This window comes from Gobius niger (assembly GCF_951799975.1).
Source record: "Gobius niger genome assembly, chromosome: 12".
In the NCBI taxonomy this organism is placed as follows: domain Eukaryota; kingdom Metazoa; phylum Chordata; class Actinopteri; order Gobiiformes; family Gobiidae; genus Gobius; species Gobius niger.
Window position 1 is genome coordinate 28,814,890 of NC_136863.1, and position 19,521 is coordinate 28,834,410.

General features: G+C 41.9%; 1 protein-coding gene across 1 annotated transcript in view; it reads right to left on the reverse strand.

The window, feature by feature from the left end:
• The window catches only part of pclob (piccolo presynaptic cytomatrix protein b), a 119,269-nt gene that overhangs the window by 24,935 nt on the left and 74,813 nt on the right, over positions 1 to 19,521 (reverse strand). The window contains exons 25-30 of the mRNA XM_079567585.1: positions 13,781 to 13,889; positions 13,544 to 13,605; positions 12,108 to 12,346; positions 6,103 to 6,147; positions 5,887 to 6,017; positions 1,072 to 1,098 (exon numbers count right to left, since the gene is read on the reverse strand). Of these exons, the coding sequence (XP_079423711.1) occupies positions 1,072 to 1,098; positions 5,887 to 6,017; positions 6,103 to 6,147; positions 12,108 to 12,346; positions 13,544 to 13,605; positions 13,781 to 13,889 (613 nt within the window). The remainder of the gene's footprint in view (positions 1 to 1,071; positions 1,099 to 5,886; positions 6,018 to 6,102; positions 6,148 to 12,107; positions 12,347 to 13,543; positions 13,606 to 13,780; positions 13,890 to 19,521) is intronic.

Genomic DNA, 19,521 nt, shown 5'->3' on the forward strand with positions numbered 1-19,521 from the left:
GATTTTCTGAACTTTGGGAGCACACAGTCCCGTTAACTGAGGCTCTGGTGGAGGGTCTGAGAGCCCTCACAACTGTTCAAACATTTAAAGGTCCATTTCAAAATAACATTTACATACTAACATTTACAAAGTTTTCAAAGGTAAAACGCTTGTGCTTTTGTATGATACCATGATCCATCTCATAGGTTTCTTTATGGCGTGTGCATTTAAACAGTCTGGTTCTCAGATTGAAGACTTTAACAGGATGTTTCTCAGCCGTCCTTGGACCGATTTTGACCATTTAAAATTTTTTAAATGAGATTTGAGATTTAAAATCTCAACTGTTTCGATCTTTCCAGGAGAAGCTGCTCTGCTTTGTAAAACACACTCCAGAGAGCGAAAGAGAAGTGTTGGTCTTTACAGCTGTTTGCTGCGCAACAATACGCCCCCTCATACTAAAAGTTAACTAAACTAAAAGTTTTTGATCGTCATTTATTTCACTTCTGTTCATCACAGAGCTACCAAAATCACACATAGGGTGGATTAGAGTGTCTAGTTTCATAATAAAAAACCCCCCACAGAAACAAGTTTTTCTGTCTTTGGCACTCAATGTGTTAACTGCCTGTTTGCCATAACTGGCATTATCAGTGAAATGCCTTGTAATAATGTTATTTAATAATGTTGTTTAATAATGTTATTTAATAATGTTATTTAATGCTGTTTTCTATACACAGTTTCATTTATAAAAACAGAGACACCAGCAAAGCCAGTCTTAATCCTGCATGAAACCGCTAAGATCATGCAAGTACACAAAACAAACCAAAAACATTTAGTAGTCAACACAACTCAAATGTTTCAAGTCAATCTGAACTCGCGTTGCCATTTGTTTTTGCAGTGCGGCCGAGAGTGAGATGTGCGAATGGATGCATGAGTGTCGCAGCAAAGAGTCCAACGAAAAACGACAACAACTCAAAAACAATGGGGAAAAAAAAGCAGTCGACATGACCGTTTGGGTTTTGTTTTTTTTCTGAGTGAGAAATCATAACAGGCACACACAGACAGGAATGAAAGCCAAAATCAGCACCACGCTACCTTGCATTCTGGACAACCATGACTTGTCTGAGGCAGTCCAGAAGAGGAGGAGGAGGAGGAGGAGGAGGAGGAGGAGGAGGACCACAAACAAGGGAAAAAGCAAAACACAAAAAGAACAGTCAGAGAAGCAGAGGATCATGGGAAGTAAAGGACTGAGAGCTGAGCAGACTTTGAATAACCTTGATGTACTGCCTTCTTAATGATTTCTGCTTGCTTTGTTTTTGTTCTGTATTTGACTGTCTGACTATCTCTGACTAACAGTGCTTAAGTTTTGCTATTGTTTGGTCTCGGTTTGGTCGATATCAACAACACATCCAGTCATGTTTTGGCTTATATCTTTGCTTGGTTTTAATGAAGATTTATTTATTTCGTTTCTATTGTCAGTTAACTGTCAGTCACACTTATCTGACGAAATCTGCAGCCCTCCATGCTCGATACTCTTCAACATGTGGCCCTGATCAAAAAGGTTTAGACACCCCTGGTCCAGAGCTGAGTTGGGTCAGAGGGTCAGGTCATAACGACTGGATTATTTGTTTCCAATAAATGCAGACTGGCCTCGTTTTAAAGTTCTGATGCATTTGGGAAGCGGCGGTTTTGGACAGTGGGGGCTCGGCCTGGCTCCAACAGGGGAATAAACAAGCCACTGCTTCCAAAAGTGGGGTCCGAAGAGCTTACTGTATCTTCAGCACAAATACATGAAAAGAGTTTGAAAAGAAATCTGTTTGTATTTGCTAAAAATGTGCTACTTTAAAGGGGCTAGATGCAAGTTAGCCATGTTATACTCACTACTGCCACCTCTGGTCATATGTGTAACTGCAGCTTCTATATTAAGCTCGTGTATGACGGCACTTCGAACCCGAATTAACACCTTTTTGAGTGACAGTGCAGGATTTTAGAGGCAGTTGTGGTGAACAGGTCTGGGCTCATTCTTCACATTAGGACATGGCTGGAACATGTATGGGGAGGAAAATACTTAGGTTTAACATTTTTAAACTCTGTATAGTCCCTTTAAATCAGTATTTAGTACGCCTGTGACAAAATATCAATTTGCAATTTATCGTAGTAATTCTTTGTTGTGATACGTGAATTAGGGCTGAAAGACATATCGCTATTGTATATCGAGATATGAACATTCAAAACATAAAAATCGAAAAAGCAAGATATAAACAATATAGATTTTCATCAATAAAACTGCACTCTTTTGTATTACGTTTTTATTTTTCTGAAAAATGCTTGGCTTTCACCGAACCCGTAGTTTTATCGTATCGCATTGATATGGATCGATATGGAATGAATATCAAGATATTAAATTTTGTCCCGATCGTTCAGCCCAAACGTGTATCGTATTGGAAACAATGTATTGCAATACTTTTGATCCTCCACTCAGTTATAGAAAGTTTTGTTAAATCCAGATTTGGTGCTGATTGGTTTAAACGAAAGACCCGGACTTTGAAAACGCTTCTGCCATTTGCACTTTTCAAAATGTTTGAATCCATATCAGTCTGACTGATGTTTAATGTACACATTTTGGAAACTCAACTCGTGCTTTAGTATCTAATTAATTGGGGGTAAAATATCGCAGTTTGGTCAATCATGAATGTAATACTTCTTGCATTGGAATATATTGTATCGCAATACGCATCATATGGGGCCCTCAGTATCGCAACTGAGCGTAGAGTCCTTAGTATTAGTTCCATCATTTGCCATTTTAATCTGTAAACATCCCTCCTTCCTCTGAATGGAGCAGATCATTATTGTGTTTCGGGAATGGCTGCTCTCGTGGTTAATCACCACACAGTCAGTCTCATGTGAGGTTTACCCGTCTGACTGAGATCTGTTGTAGCTTCGCCGGCTTAGCCCTGGTTCACACGGAGCCGCTCAGGGTAAAGGATCGAGAGGGCTGATCAATAAATTGTTTTCGAGGGCCCGATTACAGCACCAGAGCAATGTGTCTGATCAACGGGCCGCCACAGGACAAATAAATAATTCAGGCTTTGAAAATGTTGCAATGGAGCGAGCTCCTGTACGGCTAATGGTGCACTACAGGAGGATGGCTCTGGTTAGTATGTGGATCTAGAGTAGTCCTGGTTCTAATGTGGTTTGGTCCTGGCTCAGAACGGGTGCAGTTCCAGTGTAGACCTCTTTTTGGTCAGGATTATATTCATTTAGTCCTGGTTTATTCCGTGATTGGAGGTTTTAGTCTGGGTTTGGACATGGTTTCCCTCCACATTGTTCATAAATTGCTACATTGTTGAATTTGATGTCATATTTCAGATAGAGGACAGAAAAAAAAAAGAGACCAGTATCGGCAAAAAGTCGGAGTGGTAGGAGGAACAGAAAAAAGTAAGGTAAGAGCCACCATTTTAAGCTAGTGGCATGTTAAAAATTGGCACCATGATAAACACATATGGTTTATTGGCGTATATCGTATGCAGAACACTTCTTGGGTCTATTTATTCACGAATTCCAGATCAGAATGCTGTAGAAGTAGAATAAAAAATGACCAAAGGCTCAAAAAATTATTACAGGTTCCTTGGCCTAATAGGGTTTGGAATTGGTCGTTGTTTGGTGCAGCTTTAGTCCAACTGAACAGGAAAACCCTCTCGATAGCCCTGTACGCAGGCCCGCGCCCCTCCCACTCGCTCAGACTGGACTCCGGGCCTAATCTCATGAGCGGCTGATGGTTTGATGGGTCATTATCTAAGTGCAGATAGGGTTACAGCAGCGATAAACACCCTATCGATCCCGGTGTGTGTGCTATTAACAGAGCTGCCGCCCGGAGCAGAGCAGGAGCAGGAAACTATAGGCAATATGTCAGGGCGGGTTCAGGGCACTATTTCTCCATTTGAGGAGGCACACTACGTATTTTGCTATAGTTCAATGCTCATTTTCAGGGGGACATAGAGCAAAATCAACTTTTTTGAGCTCTTATAATGTTGCGTCCCTCATCAAAATATTATATGATATAAATATTATCCTGACGCCACATTGTGAGAGTTGGATGATTGTATACTTTGGTGGCAGTTTGATAGAGATTTCTTTCTTACGGTCCAGACTGGGATGGTGTCGGTGCACTGTGTTGATGTGGGACAAGGGGAGGAACTGAATGAATTGAAATGAAGTTCATTCACTCCGGACATGCTGGTGGTGAGCTACAAAAAGTAGCCATAGCTGCCCTTGGGGTTTACTGACAGACTCGCGGCTGCTCTGCTGACCACTACCGACCTATAACACATCACAGTTTGTAAGTGTTAATGAAGTTCTCAAGTTAAGCTGATGTTGAGCCCAGTTTGGCTTTTCCAGAGTTGGAATGGAACTTATGTAGCGTTTCTCAACTGATCGTTTGTCAGTCCTCATGTCTGTGCAGTGTCAGTGAGATCATGTTAGGACTATTTGGCTTTATAAATAGGGATGCGCCGATCTGATACTGGTACCGGATATCGGATATATACTGGGAAAAATACGATAACGGGTATCAGCCACAAATATACTGTTTTGGCTCTCACCGCTTTAAAGACACAAGCTGCACTGACTAAATCTAAGTGAATATGGACACGCTGTAGCTAAGGACCATGAGAATTAAATCGTTCAGTTAGTTTAACTTCCACAAATGTATTTTTGATTGCTGCAAAGCGCGGCTAGAAACAGCATGCTAATGCTGATGGGAGCATGCTACGCTAACAAAAACAAATCAAGGATGGGTCAAAAACAAAGATAGACATACCAGAAGAAGCCTAATAAAATAACATAACATAACATAACATAACATAGTTTATGATATCCTTTTAAAGAGTAACTGATCTGACATCAAGTTATAATGATCAGATATGTGAGCTGTTTATATTAATGCAACCAAAAAGCCTGTCGAGTGATACACATTGTTTATTAAAGAGACTATATGTAAGTTGGTGATTTTATGCTCACTACTGCCACCTCAGGCCTTACGCGTAACTGCAGTTACGAAAGTTCATGGGGGCCCTTGCCTATTGGGGGCCCCAGGCAGCTGCCTGCCTTGCCTAATCGCAAGCTACGCCTCTGAAAAACAGCACAGCGTGGGAGCTCTGTACAACCGAGGATGACAGATCAAAATGCAAGTATTGCATTGCAGTGCTTAGATATACTTCATAAACAACTTCGATGTCGTACCATCTCAACAGCCGACACCCGGCATCACTTAAGAGGTAAGCTAAAGGCACAAAACTCACCTTTCTCGTTATTATTAAAACGTGGTGGAGATAATTGTAGTTGTTGTTGTTATACGCATGAATGACTGTTTCTTTGCACAATGTTTCAAAAAAGCGAGCTATATGACTGCAGGTAAAATAAATAAAAAAATACTCCAGGTACTTGTGAACGCAAAAGTCAGTGACCTACTTTTACTGCTCTGTCAGTAGCACTGCGTTTTATTTCTATAAAATAATTTCCTTTAAAATGTGTTCCAGCCATTTAATACAGGTGTTAAGAATGAAATACCCCCTTTGCGTTTGTCAGTATAATGTAATGGAGGGGGTGGGGGGTTGGTTAGTGCGCACGCTAATGGTTAACCGAGTATTAACCCCTCAGGGCCTTGGAAACGTGCTGCCCTTGTCTGATTCGGTTTGGGCACGAGAACCTGGCTAAACTGAGCTACACCATCTGCATCCTACACCGACCGCACCTTCTCCTAAAGCCATCACCACTCCTCGTCTCAGTCTCTCACACAGCTCAGAGGCAGATTTGAAAGAAGCCGGGGGGAGAGGAGAAGGATAAGGCGAGACAGACACAGCAGCAGAGAAGGCAGACAGAGCTCAGACACAATGCCGCGGAAGCACTCACCCTCGTCCCGGGAGGAGGTAGACTTTGACGAAAGGGTCGGAGTAGCCGTCGTTGTCCCGCGGGGCCAGGTTCCGGGCCTGCAGCACGTGCACGATCAGGTTCCCCAGGGTTCTGTCGTAGTTGATTTGGAGCTGTAATGGGGGGAAACAACAGGGTTTGACGGACAGAGTGGTCAAGCACAGGCCGCGTGACCCACTGCGTTGTTTATTCTCCTACCTGGATCTCTCCGGTGATGGGGTGAGGTGTTCTCGGGACCTCGGTCTGGGGAGGAGAATTGGAAAAAAAAGCACATGTTGAGACAAATAAGGCAGAGTCTGACGTAGGGCTAAGGCTACATGTGGTTTGTTCTCTGCTGAAGTGCCCTTTTCTGTATTTAGATAAATATATTTTATGTAAACATGTGTAAACACTACAAAAATGAAACAACTAAAATGTATTTATATGGTATGGTATGTTTTTTTTTTTATATAGACAGGGACTGTGCACAATTTAACATTGACCAAAAGGAAGGAACAGACATTTATACTAAAGACAGGCTCATTATTTTATGAGCATTTGGGAGACATGGAGCAGCTTCGATTTATTTCCTGACAGGAGGTGCATTGTTATTGATAGAGTTGAATCCCAAAGTAAAAGTACGTTAAACACAGACAGAAATAAAGAATCTAATGTTATGCCGCCTTAACTTGGCCTTCAGAAAAAGCTGAGTGTTTTATATAACTGTATATTATATAAGCTGTAATCGCCTGGAAAAGTTGCTGTTCCTGCAAAAGTGTAAAAAAGATGAATTGGTTATTTGACATGATCAGGAGAGAAACAGCATTTAAGAATTAAAATAGAAATGGAAATAGGTACATGGGCTGTGCTTCATTTCACATTCACTTTAGGATTTTTGTAACGTATGAATGTAAGCCAAAGAAACAGATTGCAGATGCCCGATTTTGGGCGACATTTCTCCCTTAACTGGTTTGTTTAAATGATTATTCTATGAGGTTTACTTGACTTATGTGTTCGTCAACAGTGGCGGAGCCAGAGGGCAAATGCCACCCCCAACAAAGTCCTTGCCACCCCAAGTGCCAGAGGAGAACCAGACTGCTACATGTTTGTCCCGATTTTCTATGCATTTGTAAAAAAAAAAAAAAAAAAAAGACCTTGCCTTTCCCACACTTCTTATGCTCCCTGAATGCATCTCTCACACAGCCTCGCTCTAATGTAATTCTCTTGAAACCAATTGGGCACAGTGCAGGTGGAGGACAGGCCTGTTGTTGTGGATTATGCAAAAGAAGTTGAGTTTTGCCAAAATGACACTATCGACCAGACGAGCGAGAATCATTGGATAAAGAGGTTAAGAGCAAGTTCTACGATTGATCCCAGAAGATCGAGGGCACAGTGATTGTAGTGTTTTTTTGGTGAATGTGCCGCTCCACTCCTTGGACATGAAGCCGCGTGTGTGTTGCTATCATTTGTGTTTGTCTTGATAGATTCGGTCTGCGTGTTACACAGTGACAGGAGTATATTACTTAGTTTGGGGCTGAACTGGTGTGATTGTCCCGTAGACTGTGAAAAACCATTGCTATTGTACAGTAAATGGACAGACCCGACCCTGGGCTGGTCGACTTGCTCTTTGTGTGTGCAAACCTCGTCAACAGAGGATGAAGTCGGTAAAATTAGTTGCTGCTTAGTACGGCAACAATATTTGTATTTTGTATTTATTTATTTAAAAGGGACAATGCATTTACAAAAAGTACAATATACTTAAAGCAGTACTAAGTAACTCTTCCCCCTAGAGGCCATTAGTGCAACTGTGTAGTAGCAAGTTACGATTTTTTTACTAATTAATTGTCTTGGAGAGTAAATACTACACTGGCAGGAAAGGCGAAGGGAGAGAGGGTTACTGTGCATCCAATTATACAATGGAAATATTTTTTTTTCACTCAAACTTTGCTGTAAATACTGTTTAAATTGACGCTAGCCCGCAGTTAGCTTTGCCCGTTAGCATGTTAGCTTCTTCTTCGTGATTTCATTAGTGTGTATTGCTTTCTCCGGACCGGTGGCAGTCAAGTTGCAAACATGGTTTTCTGATCAGAGACACCAGGGGGAGATGAAAGACCCTCCAATCATCCCATAAACACTTGTATTACCCCCACAGGGACTACGAAAAGGATTTATTAAGGTAAACACGTTACTTAGTACTGCTTTAAAATGCAGGATTATAGCTGAAGCTAATTTCCATCCTCTGTCCCCAACTGGACCAGGCCCGGCTACACACCACACACCACTCACTCAGCAAAGCATCAATCAGTCGTAAACCTCTATTCTGCAGTCCTATACCCCTCTAAAACTCGCACCCATCACCCACTTCCAACCCGCTTCCCCATACCCACACACTTTATATATATGCTAATAAGACTCTATGAGAAGTAGGACATATTATTTATTATTTGATCAATATGAACAGTTTAGATGCCCTTCAGACTTGCAGAGATGTTGGCCAAGACTATATACGATTTTATAGAGCTGTGCTTCCCAAACAGTGGACTAAGCCCAAAAGTAGTTGACAGTTATTTAAAAATGTGGCTTATTTAAAGGCCTGCTGAAAAAAAAGAAAAAAAACAACCTTGACATTCGTGCGTATTTGACCTTTTGTGACCCAATGGCTGCATGGTGCCTTTACCTTCCATCACGGTGGCCTCTACAACGCTCCAGGATCAATTGTTTTGTAGGGATGTATGTGTAGCGATGGAGAGGGTTGGTCAGCAGTGAAACCAACCAAAAACTCTAAAAACAATTGATCCTGCAGCATCATAGAGGCCACTGTAAGGCATCATGCTAACCACTCATGCTGGGTCACGGAAGGGTCAAACATGCACTAATATCTTTCTGCATTCAAAAGTTCCATTGTGCACCTTTAAACCATTCACTCAAACCTGTTCACGCTATACATCATTTATGTCAGTGATATAAAGTTCATCTACAGAAACTATAATATAACATGACGGTGTGTCGGTGTGGTATGACGAGCAAAAAAACAAAACTACGCCCCCCCAAAAGACAGCGATTGCGAAACGTTTGACGGCACCAAAAAGAAAGCAGCAGTTCAAATGTTCTATAATCCATCTCTGAAACTCGTAGCTGTTCCCTTTTTTTTCTTTTCTGCTGCGTTCAGAGAAAATTATGGCAGAAGGCGGCTCTGTCCATCATCCTGTGGTGAACACATAAAGCTACTCCCGGTTCGCCCTTGACATTCAACCTCCATTTTGTGTGATGTAATAAGCGCTCGCTGGAATAGAACACAGCCAGCGTGGAAGACAAATTACAGCAGGAAGACGGCCGCCTTCACGTCCTGCTGCTGCTGCTGCTGCTGCTGCTGCTGCCTCGTATGCACCAGGGTGTGAGCGAGCAAAGGTTTAGGTGTTATCAAGCTAATTTTGGATGTAGCACGCTAATAACAAGCTCCTAGCACCCCATGAAGTCATTGTTATTCTGCATATTCCCAGGTTAGTGATGACTCTGAGGTATTCCCATGCAAGGTCAACAACTGAAGCTGTAAGTGTGAAAGTACAGTATTTCAAAGTAGTTTCAGAGTCTGCAGTACTAGTGAAGTTGCTCAAATAGGACTCATTTCCCTTCGTTTATGTTCACTGAAGGAAATACCGTCTTTTAAAAAAAAAAAAAACACATGACACATCATAGTAGCTGTAGGCAGTGATGTGTGGTAAGGGGAGACACTGACCGTTGACCTGTCCTACAAACACACTGACCTCCTACATTCAGCGCTCTCTCTCCTATTCGGTGTCTCCGCTGTGTCTGCGCCACACATTTCTACAAACATTGGGCATAATTTACGAACGTTCACCGCACGTTCTTATGCACAAATTTGTTCTTCAGGCCTTCTTAGGAAGATTTATGGCATTCACAAAACTTGTTCTTAGCCGAAACAGTTCCTCTGTAAGAACAAATCCTAAAAACACTCTTATGCACAAACAAATCTACAGTTCTGTTCACAATCATGTTCCTGATGGGACCCAACATTCTGAGTCATATACATTTGTACATATCAAATCATCTTTACAATGCTTCCGTTCACAAATAGTGCAGCAAAGATGAACGTGGGGCTCCATCCTGCGACCTCGTGTCCCCGAGGCCTGTTCTCTACTCGATGAGCTAACCAGGCAGAGTGTTATATTGCCGCCGCATCTATTCAACCGACTGACCCGAGGGAAGAGAAGGAAAACCGGTAACACTTTACATTACGGGCCGGTAAGTCCATGGTACTTACAGTGGTCATTACTGGCAATGACAGTGGTACTTATTGTGGCACTAGAAGTGGTAATTACTAGTAATTAAGGTAAGGGGTTAGGGAGTCACAGAGTTACCACTGTATCTCTCATTACTAAGAGATACAGGGGTAACTCTTAGTAATGAAGGTTGTTCTTCTATTTACTATGGTACTTACTGGTAATTCAAGGAAACTACAGCAGCAATTCATAGGTAGTAAACGTGGTACTTCTACATACAGAAGTAATTTCTAGGATTGTGTGACTCTAAAACAACATAAAACAGCATTAGGGAAAACCAGACGTACAACCTTCATTACTAAGAGTTACCACTGTTTCTAGAAGTACATACCTTGTAATTCTCACTATAGTATCCTTTAAGTACCACAATACGTACCTAGATTTACCACTGTAAATACCACAATAAGTACCTAAAAGTACCACTATTATTACTAGTATTTTCCATTGTAAGTACCACCATAAATATCTAGAATTACAACTGTAAGTACCAAGGACTTACCGGCCCGTAATGTAAAGTGTTTCCGGAAAACCCTTCCGTGACGTACAGGTTATATCTATTTAGACATTTTGTAATGAGAGCTAGTTCGCGTGCCCAAAGGTTTAGGAGGGCCATTGAGCATGTGGCTCCGATTATTTGGGGGTTTTGTTGGTTATTATTCATGTTTGGTCATTTGGCCTCCTTTGCCTGCCTTTTGTGTGCAGCACTTTTATGTCCTTATATGGTGAGTGATAGGCGGTGACATATGCTAATTGGTCCTCACGTGCATGCGCTTGCAAGTTGGGATTCACAAACTTGAGAAAACAGTTCCGAAGAACATGTGGTGAATCTGGCAGTTTCCTACGAACGGATTTTAAGAAGTTTCTTAAGAAGATGTTCACGAATAAATGAACTACAAGTAAAGAACAGTCTGTAATATTTCTCTGTACGGTTTGGGAGAGACGTAACAAACATAAAGGGATCATTAAAAGTGGAAACTTTATAGATTATGCCGGCTTTTTGAGGATGAAATACGGTTGGCAAATCTCTCTGTGTGTGTCAGGATTGACGACACACAAATCATGCATGCAGACGGGGTTCGTGTCTTATCATTTTCATTTGTGATATCATGAGAATATACTGCTGAAAATGAGCTTTTGGAAAATGCTATTGTTATTTTAATGTAGGGAATTTTTACCCAGCTACCAGACAGTGTTAATTTTGACAACATATTTTAATTTAGTTTTACTCTAAGTAAAGTCTTCTAACTCTTTTGACTAAAATGTAATTTAATTTTAGTTGAGATTTAGTCCAAAAAAATAGTTTCAATTTTAGTCTAGTTTTAGTGGAGTAAAATTGCATGTCAATTTAGTCGACTACATTTAAGACTAATTTAGTCGGCTTTGCTTTTATAATATGTATTATAATCATATTTAATAAAGCTCTTCTGCTTTATGGAGCTGCTCCACATGAACAAAGCTCAGAGCTGCTCCTTTGGCAGATAATTTACATGATCTGAGGCTCTTTCAGACTATGAATAGAAGTTTGGATGATTTTAGTCTCTCCTTTTCATTTTTATTTAGTCTTATTTTAGTCGACTAAAATATCAGGACATTTTAGTCATAGTTTTAGTCTCATGAAAAACTTTTAATTTAGTTTTAGTCCAATTTTAGTCGTCAAAAATAACACTTTGACTAAAATTAAGACTAAATATTTTAGTTGACGAAATTAACACTGCTACCAGAGACTGCAAGTTATGTCTTCCTGCACTTTTACTGACTTTATATTGGAGCCTATACAGTACAACATACAAACCTGACCACATGTCACTGATAGAACACTTGTAATAGTAGGATATCAATCCAGCATGATCATTTGACAGAGCACCGTGTACTTTTATCGCAGTAATATTTGTCCACTAGTATCTGTCCTCTCATATTCTCTACCTTGTGTCTCTGCTTCTTGTTGATTGCGGGAGAGCCAGGCTGGCCCGGGCTGGGGACCCCACTGGAAGCGGCCGACCCGGGGCCCGACTGGAGGATGGCGGAGCGCTCCAGTGCCGAGAGGACCCCCAAACCCCCAGGTCCCATGGGAGCCCCCGCCATACAGGGGCCCTGCAGCTGGGACACCTTCTGGAGCTCGGCCGCCAACTGCTTCGGATCAACACCTGGGGACCGCTGCCCACCTGCGGCAAGACGAGGCCTTACGTAAGAGAGTGTTCACAAACATGCCACAGTGCTGACAAAACCAGATTATGTTTGTTATTCCAGGCTGGATTTATTTACTCAGCAGACCAAGCCACAACACGTGAACAAATGCTGTGGAGGAGGGACACAGTAAGAGGGTCATTTAGAGTTTCTTAGAAGATCCTGAGGGTTATGGAACAAAAAAGTCGAGTGGAAGACCCAAAAAAATATCCTCAGGAATGAGCCGGAGGATCCAGTGTCTTGAAGGATTAGCTGTCCATCAAGACAAATGAAGGCCTTTACTGGAGCCGACTCCAGCACAATAACCATCAGAGGCATCTGCGACTGAAGGCCTTCAAAAACAAAACACGTCCTTAAAGGCCTTGTCTCCTCTTTTCAGAAAGTCTAAATGACTGTCTTACTGCGTCCCAGTGATGGTGCGCTGCGAGAGGCTCTGCTCAACAACCCAAACACACTTAGAAAATATCACCTTTGGCATCAGGACGTCATAACAGAGTGAAAACCTGACAGAAAATGACACTGAATCCACATTTCTTCACAGATTTGGCCTTTTAAAGAGACTAGATGTAAGTTGGTCATTTTTATACACACTACTGCCACCTCAGGTCTTGCGCGTAACTGCAGGTTCTATATTAAGCTTGTGCATGACGGCACTTCGGACCCGAAACCATAAAACCTGTTTGAGTCAGGAAGATCCAGCGGTTTCAACTTATTGGACTTCATATTCTTGAAACCTGCCAGAAATATCTCAAAAAAACATCTTAACTCAAGCCTAAACGAGTCATTAACCTCCTAACTCCCACCAGAACCAAGCACATTTTCTCCAGTTTGGGCTTTACCCAAATCTAAAAAGTCATTGGAAAAAAAAAGCGAGGCAAAAAAAGAGACGGAAACATGAAAAAAACACCACATCACTTGTATTTGACCTTTTGTATTGTATTGTTCTTATCTTATGTTTTAACTTTGTAGCACTTTGGTCACTTAGTTGTTTTAAAGCGCATAAATAAAGTTTCCATTGCCATGATGCATTACACTGTCCCACACTGTGCCATGCTGACCACTCACACAGCCGTTGGGTCACTATAAGGTCAAATATGCACACATATCAACTGTTTTATTCCACATAGAAAGTTGCATAATACACCTTTAATATCAGCACACATCCTTGTACATACTTGACTGAAGCTGGTGCTCCAGGAGTTGCGGGCGCTCCGGGTCGGACAGCATGTTGAGGTCACTGTTGGGGAAACCAGAGAGGAACATGTTTTATGACCTACATGCGGAGCCTTTATCGAGGCGGCGAGGACTCATAAAGGCGGAGGCGGCTGAGTGAAGAGCAGGGAGTTGACAGATTGCAGCTAAAGCGCTGGTCGGGACAGTTTGCGGGATAAATGAGGACAGGTGTAACTCACAGGCGCACGCACAGCTCCGCCTCGGCACATGGCTGGCCCACGATGCACTGCACCTCCTCGTAGGTCTTTCCTGTCAGCGGGATGGCGTTCCACTCCAGCACCTGCATGCCTGAGGACACGGAGAAACACATGAGGGTCAGTATTCCCACATATGCTCGGCCTGGCAGAGGGAATATGCAGGATTTAGTGTGTGTGAGGGGCTCGGTAACCCAAAGGTTTGACTGTTTGATCCACGCTGGAACTGTTCCAAACACATCCTGATCACTACCTCACATTAGTGTTGGTTAGAAAATGCTACACTGGTCTTAAAAAGGTTTCTAAAATGTTTCCTTTTCTTGGTTTCCACTATGCATTTCAAACCAATGCCTCGCCAGCCCTGTAGAGACTGTAGGACAGGGGTGTCAAACTCATTTTGGGTCGTGGGCCGGAATTCAGCTCCCACGGTGAGACACGGGCCACATATAATGTAAACAGGAAAATCCTATAGAGAACATTTTTCCAATAAATGAATAATAATAATGACCTGTGATTTGGTCAAAGCCCCAACTTGACTGTGGCCTCATCAATAACAACGGCTTTCACTTGTATTCTACTTTACAAGCCTGTGTCACAAGGCTGTCCATTTACCACGTGGCTATAATGTGTTGTTTATATCCTGATCTCTTATTATATCACCGCCCTCTGCTGGACATGTGCGAAAATCTTTCCTTTTTTAATTTAAGCTGCCCCATAGTGGCTGGAATGAGCATTCTGGTTGTTCTTTAAAGGTCCTGTATCATGCAAAATCGACTATTTGGATTTTTTAACCATGTTGTTATGCTATTTTCTTATCAAAAACACTCCCAGAGTTTTTTTTTGGCTTCATTCATGCAGTTCTCAGCAATCCTCCTGAATCCTGATCTCTGAGCAGCTGCACCGCCCTCTGCTGGAAAACCACTGAGTTGCATGTGACGTTTTTACATCATAGTGTCAAACAGGAAGAGCCTGACATCTGTAATGTAATGCAATGCCTTAAGGCCTGATTTTAATTTGTAAAACAACTTTTTGATAATTTCATTCAGAAACATATATATAAATTAAAAAAAAAAAAAAAAAAAGGAAGTGTCCACGCTGCCCCTGCTGAGAAGGAGCTCTTTCTAACCTACTCTGGACACGCCTGCTCTTTTTTCTTGCCTAATGATAATGTCACAGAGAAAAGCGTGTTTGAGAGGTGCACAACTTTATTAAACTTTCCTAAAGAAGAGTCCACTCGCCAGAAGTTTGAATTCCTCTCCAGGATTCGGCGACTATCACCAAAATAGTGTTTTTCTGTGACTGTCTCTGATGGATGTTTGGTGAATCTTCACCAGAATCAAAGTGGATTAAATTTTATAACCAACGCGAGTCCCATAATGTGAACACCCGATGGAGTGGCCAGGACAGAGCGGTGAGTCAATCAAAACACGTGTTAGCAAGTGTGTTAGCCCATGTGTTAGCTTGTGTGTTAACTTGTGTGTTAGCTTGTGTGTTAGCATGTGTGTGTTAGCCATTTATGAAGCTGTGTTTCAGATGTCAACTCCTTATAACTGCATTGTGAAGTAACTTCACTTGTTGCTGTGATATTTATATATCTTACTGCTAATAACGCATGGGCAGATTAGCTCAGAGAGGGGGCGGAGTTAACTGAATTGAAGCGTTGTGCCTTCCGGTTTCCAAAATAGCCCCAGAAAATACTAACATTTCTCACAAAAATGAGTACTCCATAGTGGTAGAGGTACACTATATCATATGAATGCCTATACTTTACTTTGGGATGGCTAAAATAGCAGGATACAGATCCTTTAAAAATTCATAACTCTGCACAGGAACAGGCTACAGACTTACTTTTTCAAAAAAAAATACTCTGCTCTACAAGGCAGTGGCCGGGTTATATCATCTCGCGGGTCAGATCTGGCCTGCGGGCCGCATGTTTGACACCCCTGCTGTAGGACATTGCAACAACGCAAGCAAAGAGCTCAGTTTAGATCAGTTTCTATAGGTCTTTCCAGTGAGGCGTCACACAGGCCTATAAGCTGTTACCTCCAGCTGAATACAGGCTCAATTTTTTTGTTCAACTGCTGTGACAAACAATCACATTTACTGGCTGAAAAACAGGCCACAGTAAGAACTAGATATTCGCTCTACAGGTGGCCAATTTTTTATCCACTCCTGTTATTTTGAAACTGTGAAAGATAGAAATAAAACCTGTTTTTGTCTGAAGAGCATTAGGAATCTATAACTACATGCTCTGTTGGAGATCCGCCCGGCGCTTCAGTGTTCACATTCTGAGACATTTTGACCTGAGGTGTCCAGACCTTTGCAGGCAAATGTTTATTACACTGCCATTACAAAGCCCTCATAGTTATTTTATTTTCTCCATATAGCCACTGGGACAAACACGGATACACAAAATCCTACAATACTGTGTACTGCAAACTCAAATCTCCAGCTGAATAGCATCACCTTATGAAATCTTTCCTATGTGAGTGCACAGTCACAATGAAGACTGGAGTCTATAACAATATCTGCATATTCCGCCTGAGCTGCATCATTTAAATTCTCCACAGTGCGCATGCTGCCAGGATTATTTACTCTGGCCTCCCCCACATTATTATTCCCTCTCCCCCCCCCCCGTGTTAACCTGCAGGCATGTTCCGCTGCCATTTCGCTTCATTAAAACGCACAAAGCATTTCTCGGAGTTCTAGCCACAAATCAACGAGAAAGCTTTTTATTATGTTTAACCACACACTGGCAAATGGATTTGACACTCTGCAAAAAAAAAATTAAAAAAAATAAAACATAAGTAAAAGGAGTGTTGCTCTGAGTTTTGACTTGCTGGATGTGCTGGGAGAATTTTAATGTGAACTGTGATTGGTCCATGATTCAACAGGTCAAGTGCCAACCCTGTGCCAGTAAGGGAATGTTTATGTTTTGCTTTAGCTGAGTTTTAAGGATCTCATAAACCAAATACCTCAGAGCTGGGCAATTAATCGAAATTGAAAATCTCTACTTTGGTCAATCTCAATAATCGTCATGGGACTTGCAGAAAGGACAGGTGTACAGCCATTTCTCTGGCAGAAACGCCACCTGGTTTTGGAGTTTGGATGAGATTATGGGAGATTTGTGTGCGTTAAAGGATACTGGAGGAAAGCATTTGTTTTTGAGCTGATATAAAAGGTAGGGCTGGGACGATCCACTTTAGTCACGATTCGATATGCATCACGATAATCAGATCCGAAATTGCGATACAGCAAGTAATTATGATAAGATATGTTTACCTTAAAATGTGTAAAATGTCCTGTGTACATTTATGAAGATTGGAAAGTGCATTAACACAAAATGGAACAAAGTGCTGTGTAGCTGTTACTGGAACTCAAAGAAGTGCATGAAAAATGCCTCCAAACACAAGTATTGAAAGTATTACAATAATTGATAAAGTATTGCAGCATAAGGTATTGCAGCACAAAGTATTTCGATCCGATCAAATGTTTTGCTCCAGCCCGAGTAAAAGGTGTGTCTAAGTTCATGAATCAGCTACATGTATTTATTTTAATATTCATCCATCCATGCATCCATCCATTTTCTTCCGCTTTAGATATGAGATGTCCAGACTTCCCGATCCACGCACACCTCCTCCAGCTGTTCTGGAGGGACCCCCGAGGTGACACCAGGCCAGCTTGGAGACATAGTCCCACCAGTCTGTCGTGGGCCTCGTCCTTATAGGACATGCCTGGAACACCTCCCGCGGGAGGCGACCAGGAGGCATCTGAAACAGATACCCAGCCACCTCAGCTGGCTCCTGTCAACATGAGGGAGCAGCAACTTTACTCCGAGCTCCTACCGGGTAACTGAGCTCCTCACCCGATCTCGAAGGGTGCGCCCAGCCACCCTGCGAACTCACTTTGGTCGCTTGTATCCACGATCTTGTCCTTTCATTCATGTCATTACATATATTTTAATATGAATAAATAAAATTGAACAATATAAGACAAATAAATATTGCGATTACTTTTTCTGCCATATCGTCCAGCCCTAATATCAGCTATCCTTGCCAGATGTAAAAGACCATGACAAATATAACAGCTTTTTGCTTGATTCACACAGTTTCATCTAATTCTCCTTAGTTTAGTCATTTCTTCTTCTGCAGAAATGCTTCAATCTGCACTTCACTGACAGAATAAGAAAGTAAAATCATCACCGGAGCCGGTCTGCGCTCAAACTGCATTTACTGCAGCACCATCGATTTGCAAGCATACTGTTTGGTAAGCACAGAATCTTGCATTCTGATCTAAGCACTTCTATTTCCCCCTGCAGCCAGCGGAGGGCGCTTCAACCAAACTTTGAGACACAAGCCATCTTAAAGGAACAGGCCACCGTTTTTCCGTGAGATATGTTCTTACCTGAGCTTAGACGAGTTGATACGTACCGGTCTTTGTGCATGCGCCCAGTCACGCAAAATGACCAAAGATGTTGTTAGCATTTGGCCTGTCCCAATGTATTCCTATAGCTCCAAACAGGGGTGAAGTTAGAAGCTACCACGCTCTTTCATGGGAACGCACAAAGACCAGACAGGTACGGATCAACTCGTCTCAGCTCAGGTAAGAACATATCTCAGTCTGGAAAAACAGTGGCCTGTTCCTTTAAATTGAGTCTCCTTTCCGCTCATAGCGATCATGTACATGTCTACTTTCAATGATGATGAATTAAAAGGTGAGTGGCCCCATGTCTCGGTAGTCGGTACATGGCGCTCTAGACCCAGAGATGGAAGAACTTTTTTTTATGTAAAAGTACAGATAAAAGAGCAACACAATTATTCAAGAGAAAGAAAATAAATTATTAGATGAACATTCTACAATATAAAAGTACAAATGTACAGTATTCTGATTTTAGTTTTTAGTTTTACATTAGACTTGCCTACAAATCAAAAGATTGCAGCTCTACACTGATTAATATTCATTGCACCGCTCAAAACGACTAAAAACAGCCCCAGCACTGCATTCCTTTTTACTGTGACATCTGTGTGGCTCTCTCTTAAATCACGTTGTGCACTGGGAATGTCTTCTCAAACACTTAAAGATGTGAGTGCACCTGTTTCTTCCGAATAAATGAGTTGACGTATTTGAGCAAACATGAGTGTTTTCTGTGACGAAGCTAAGTTTAGCCTGATGACTAACGCCGGGCGGCCGCGTGAGGATGAGGGAGTTGACAGGCTTTTCACCGTTTGACTGTGATGCATCGGGGAACGAGGCACGACACAAAGAAAATATATTCGAAAAGGAGGCTACGGAGAAACATGGAGGAAAACACTGTGCAAATCCTATATGCACTGTTGACAATTAGGGCAATATCATGGTTTAGCAAACATCAACAGCCTGGGTTACTACTGTGGACAGAAAACACAGGTGTTGATAGTGACTTACAACAGTGGGTCCCAACTGGGTGGTCAGGAATCAAAAGTGGGTCACTGAACTATTTTCAGTGGGTCACGAGGCTCATCCCCAAAACAACTCTTTCCTTTTAACTAGGTCAACTGAAAAACTAGGAAAACACAACCTGAATCTGTTAAATTGAATGGATCTTCATTATTTTGATCCTGAGTTCAGCTTCATGCTTATTTTTTACAGCTTCATTCAACAATTATATGTGTGGAAATACAGTCTTTAAAGGAACAGGCCACCGTTTTTACATGCTGAGATATGGTCTTACCTGAGCTTAGACGAGT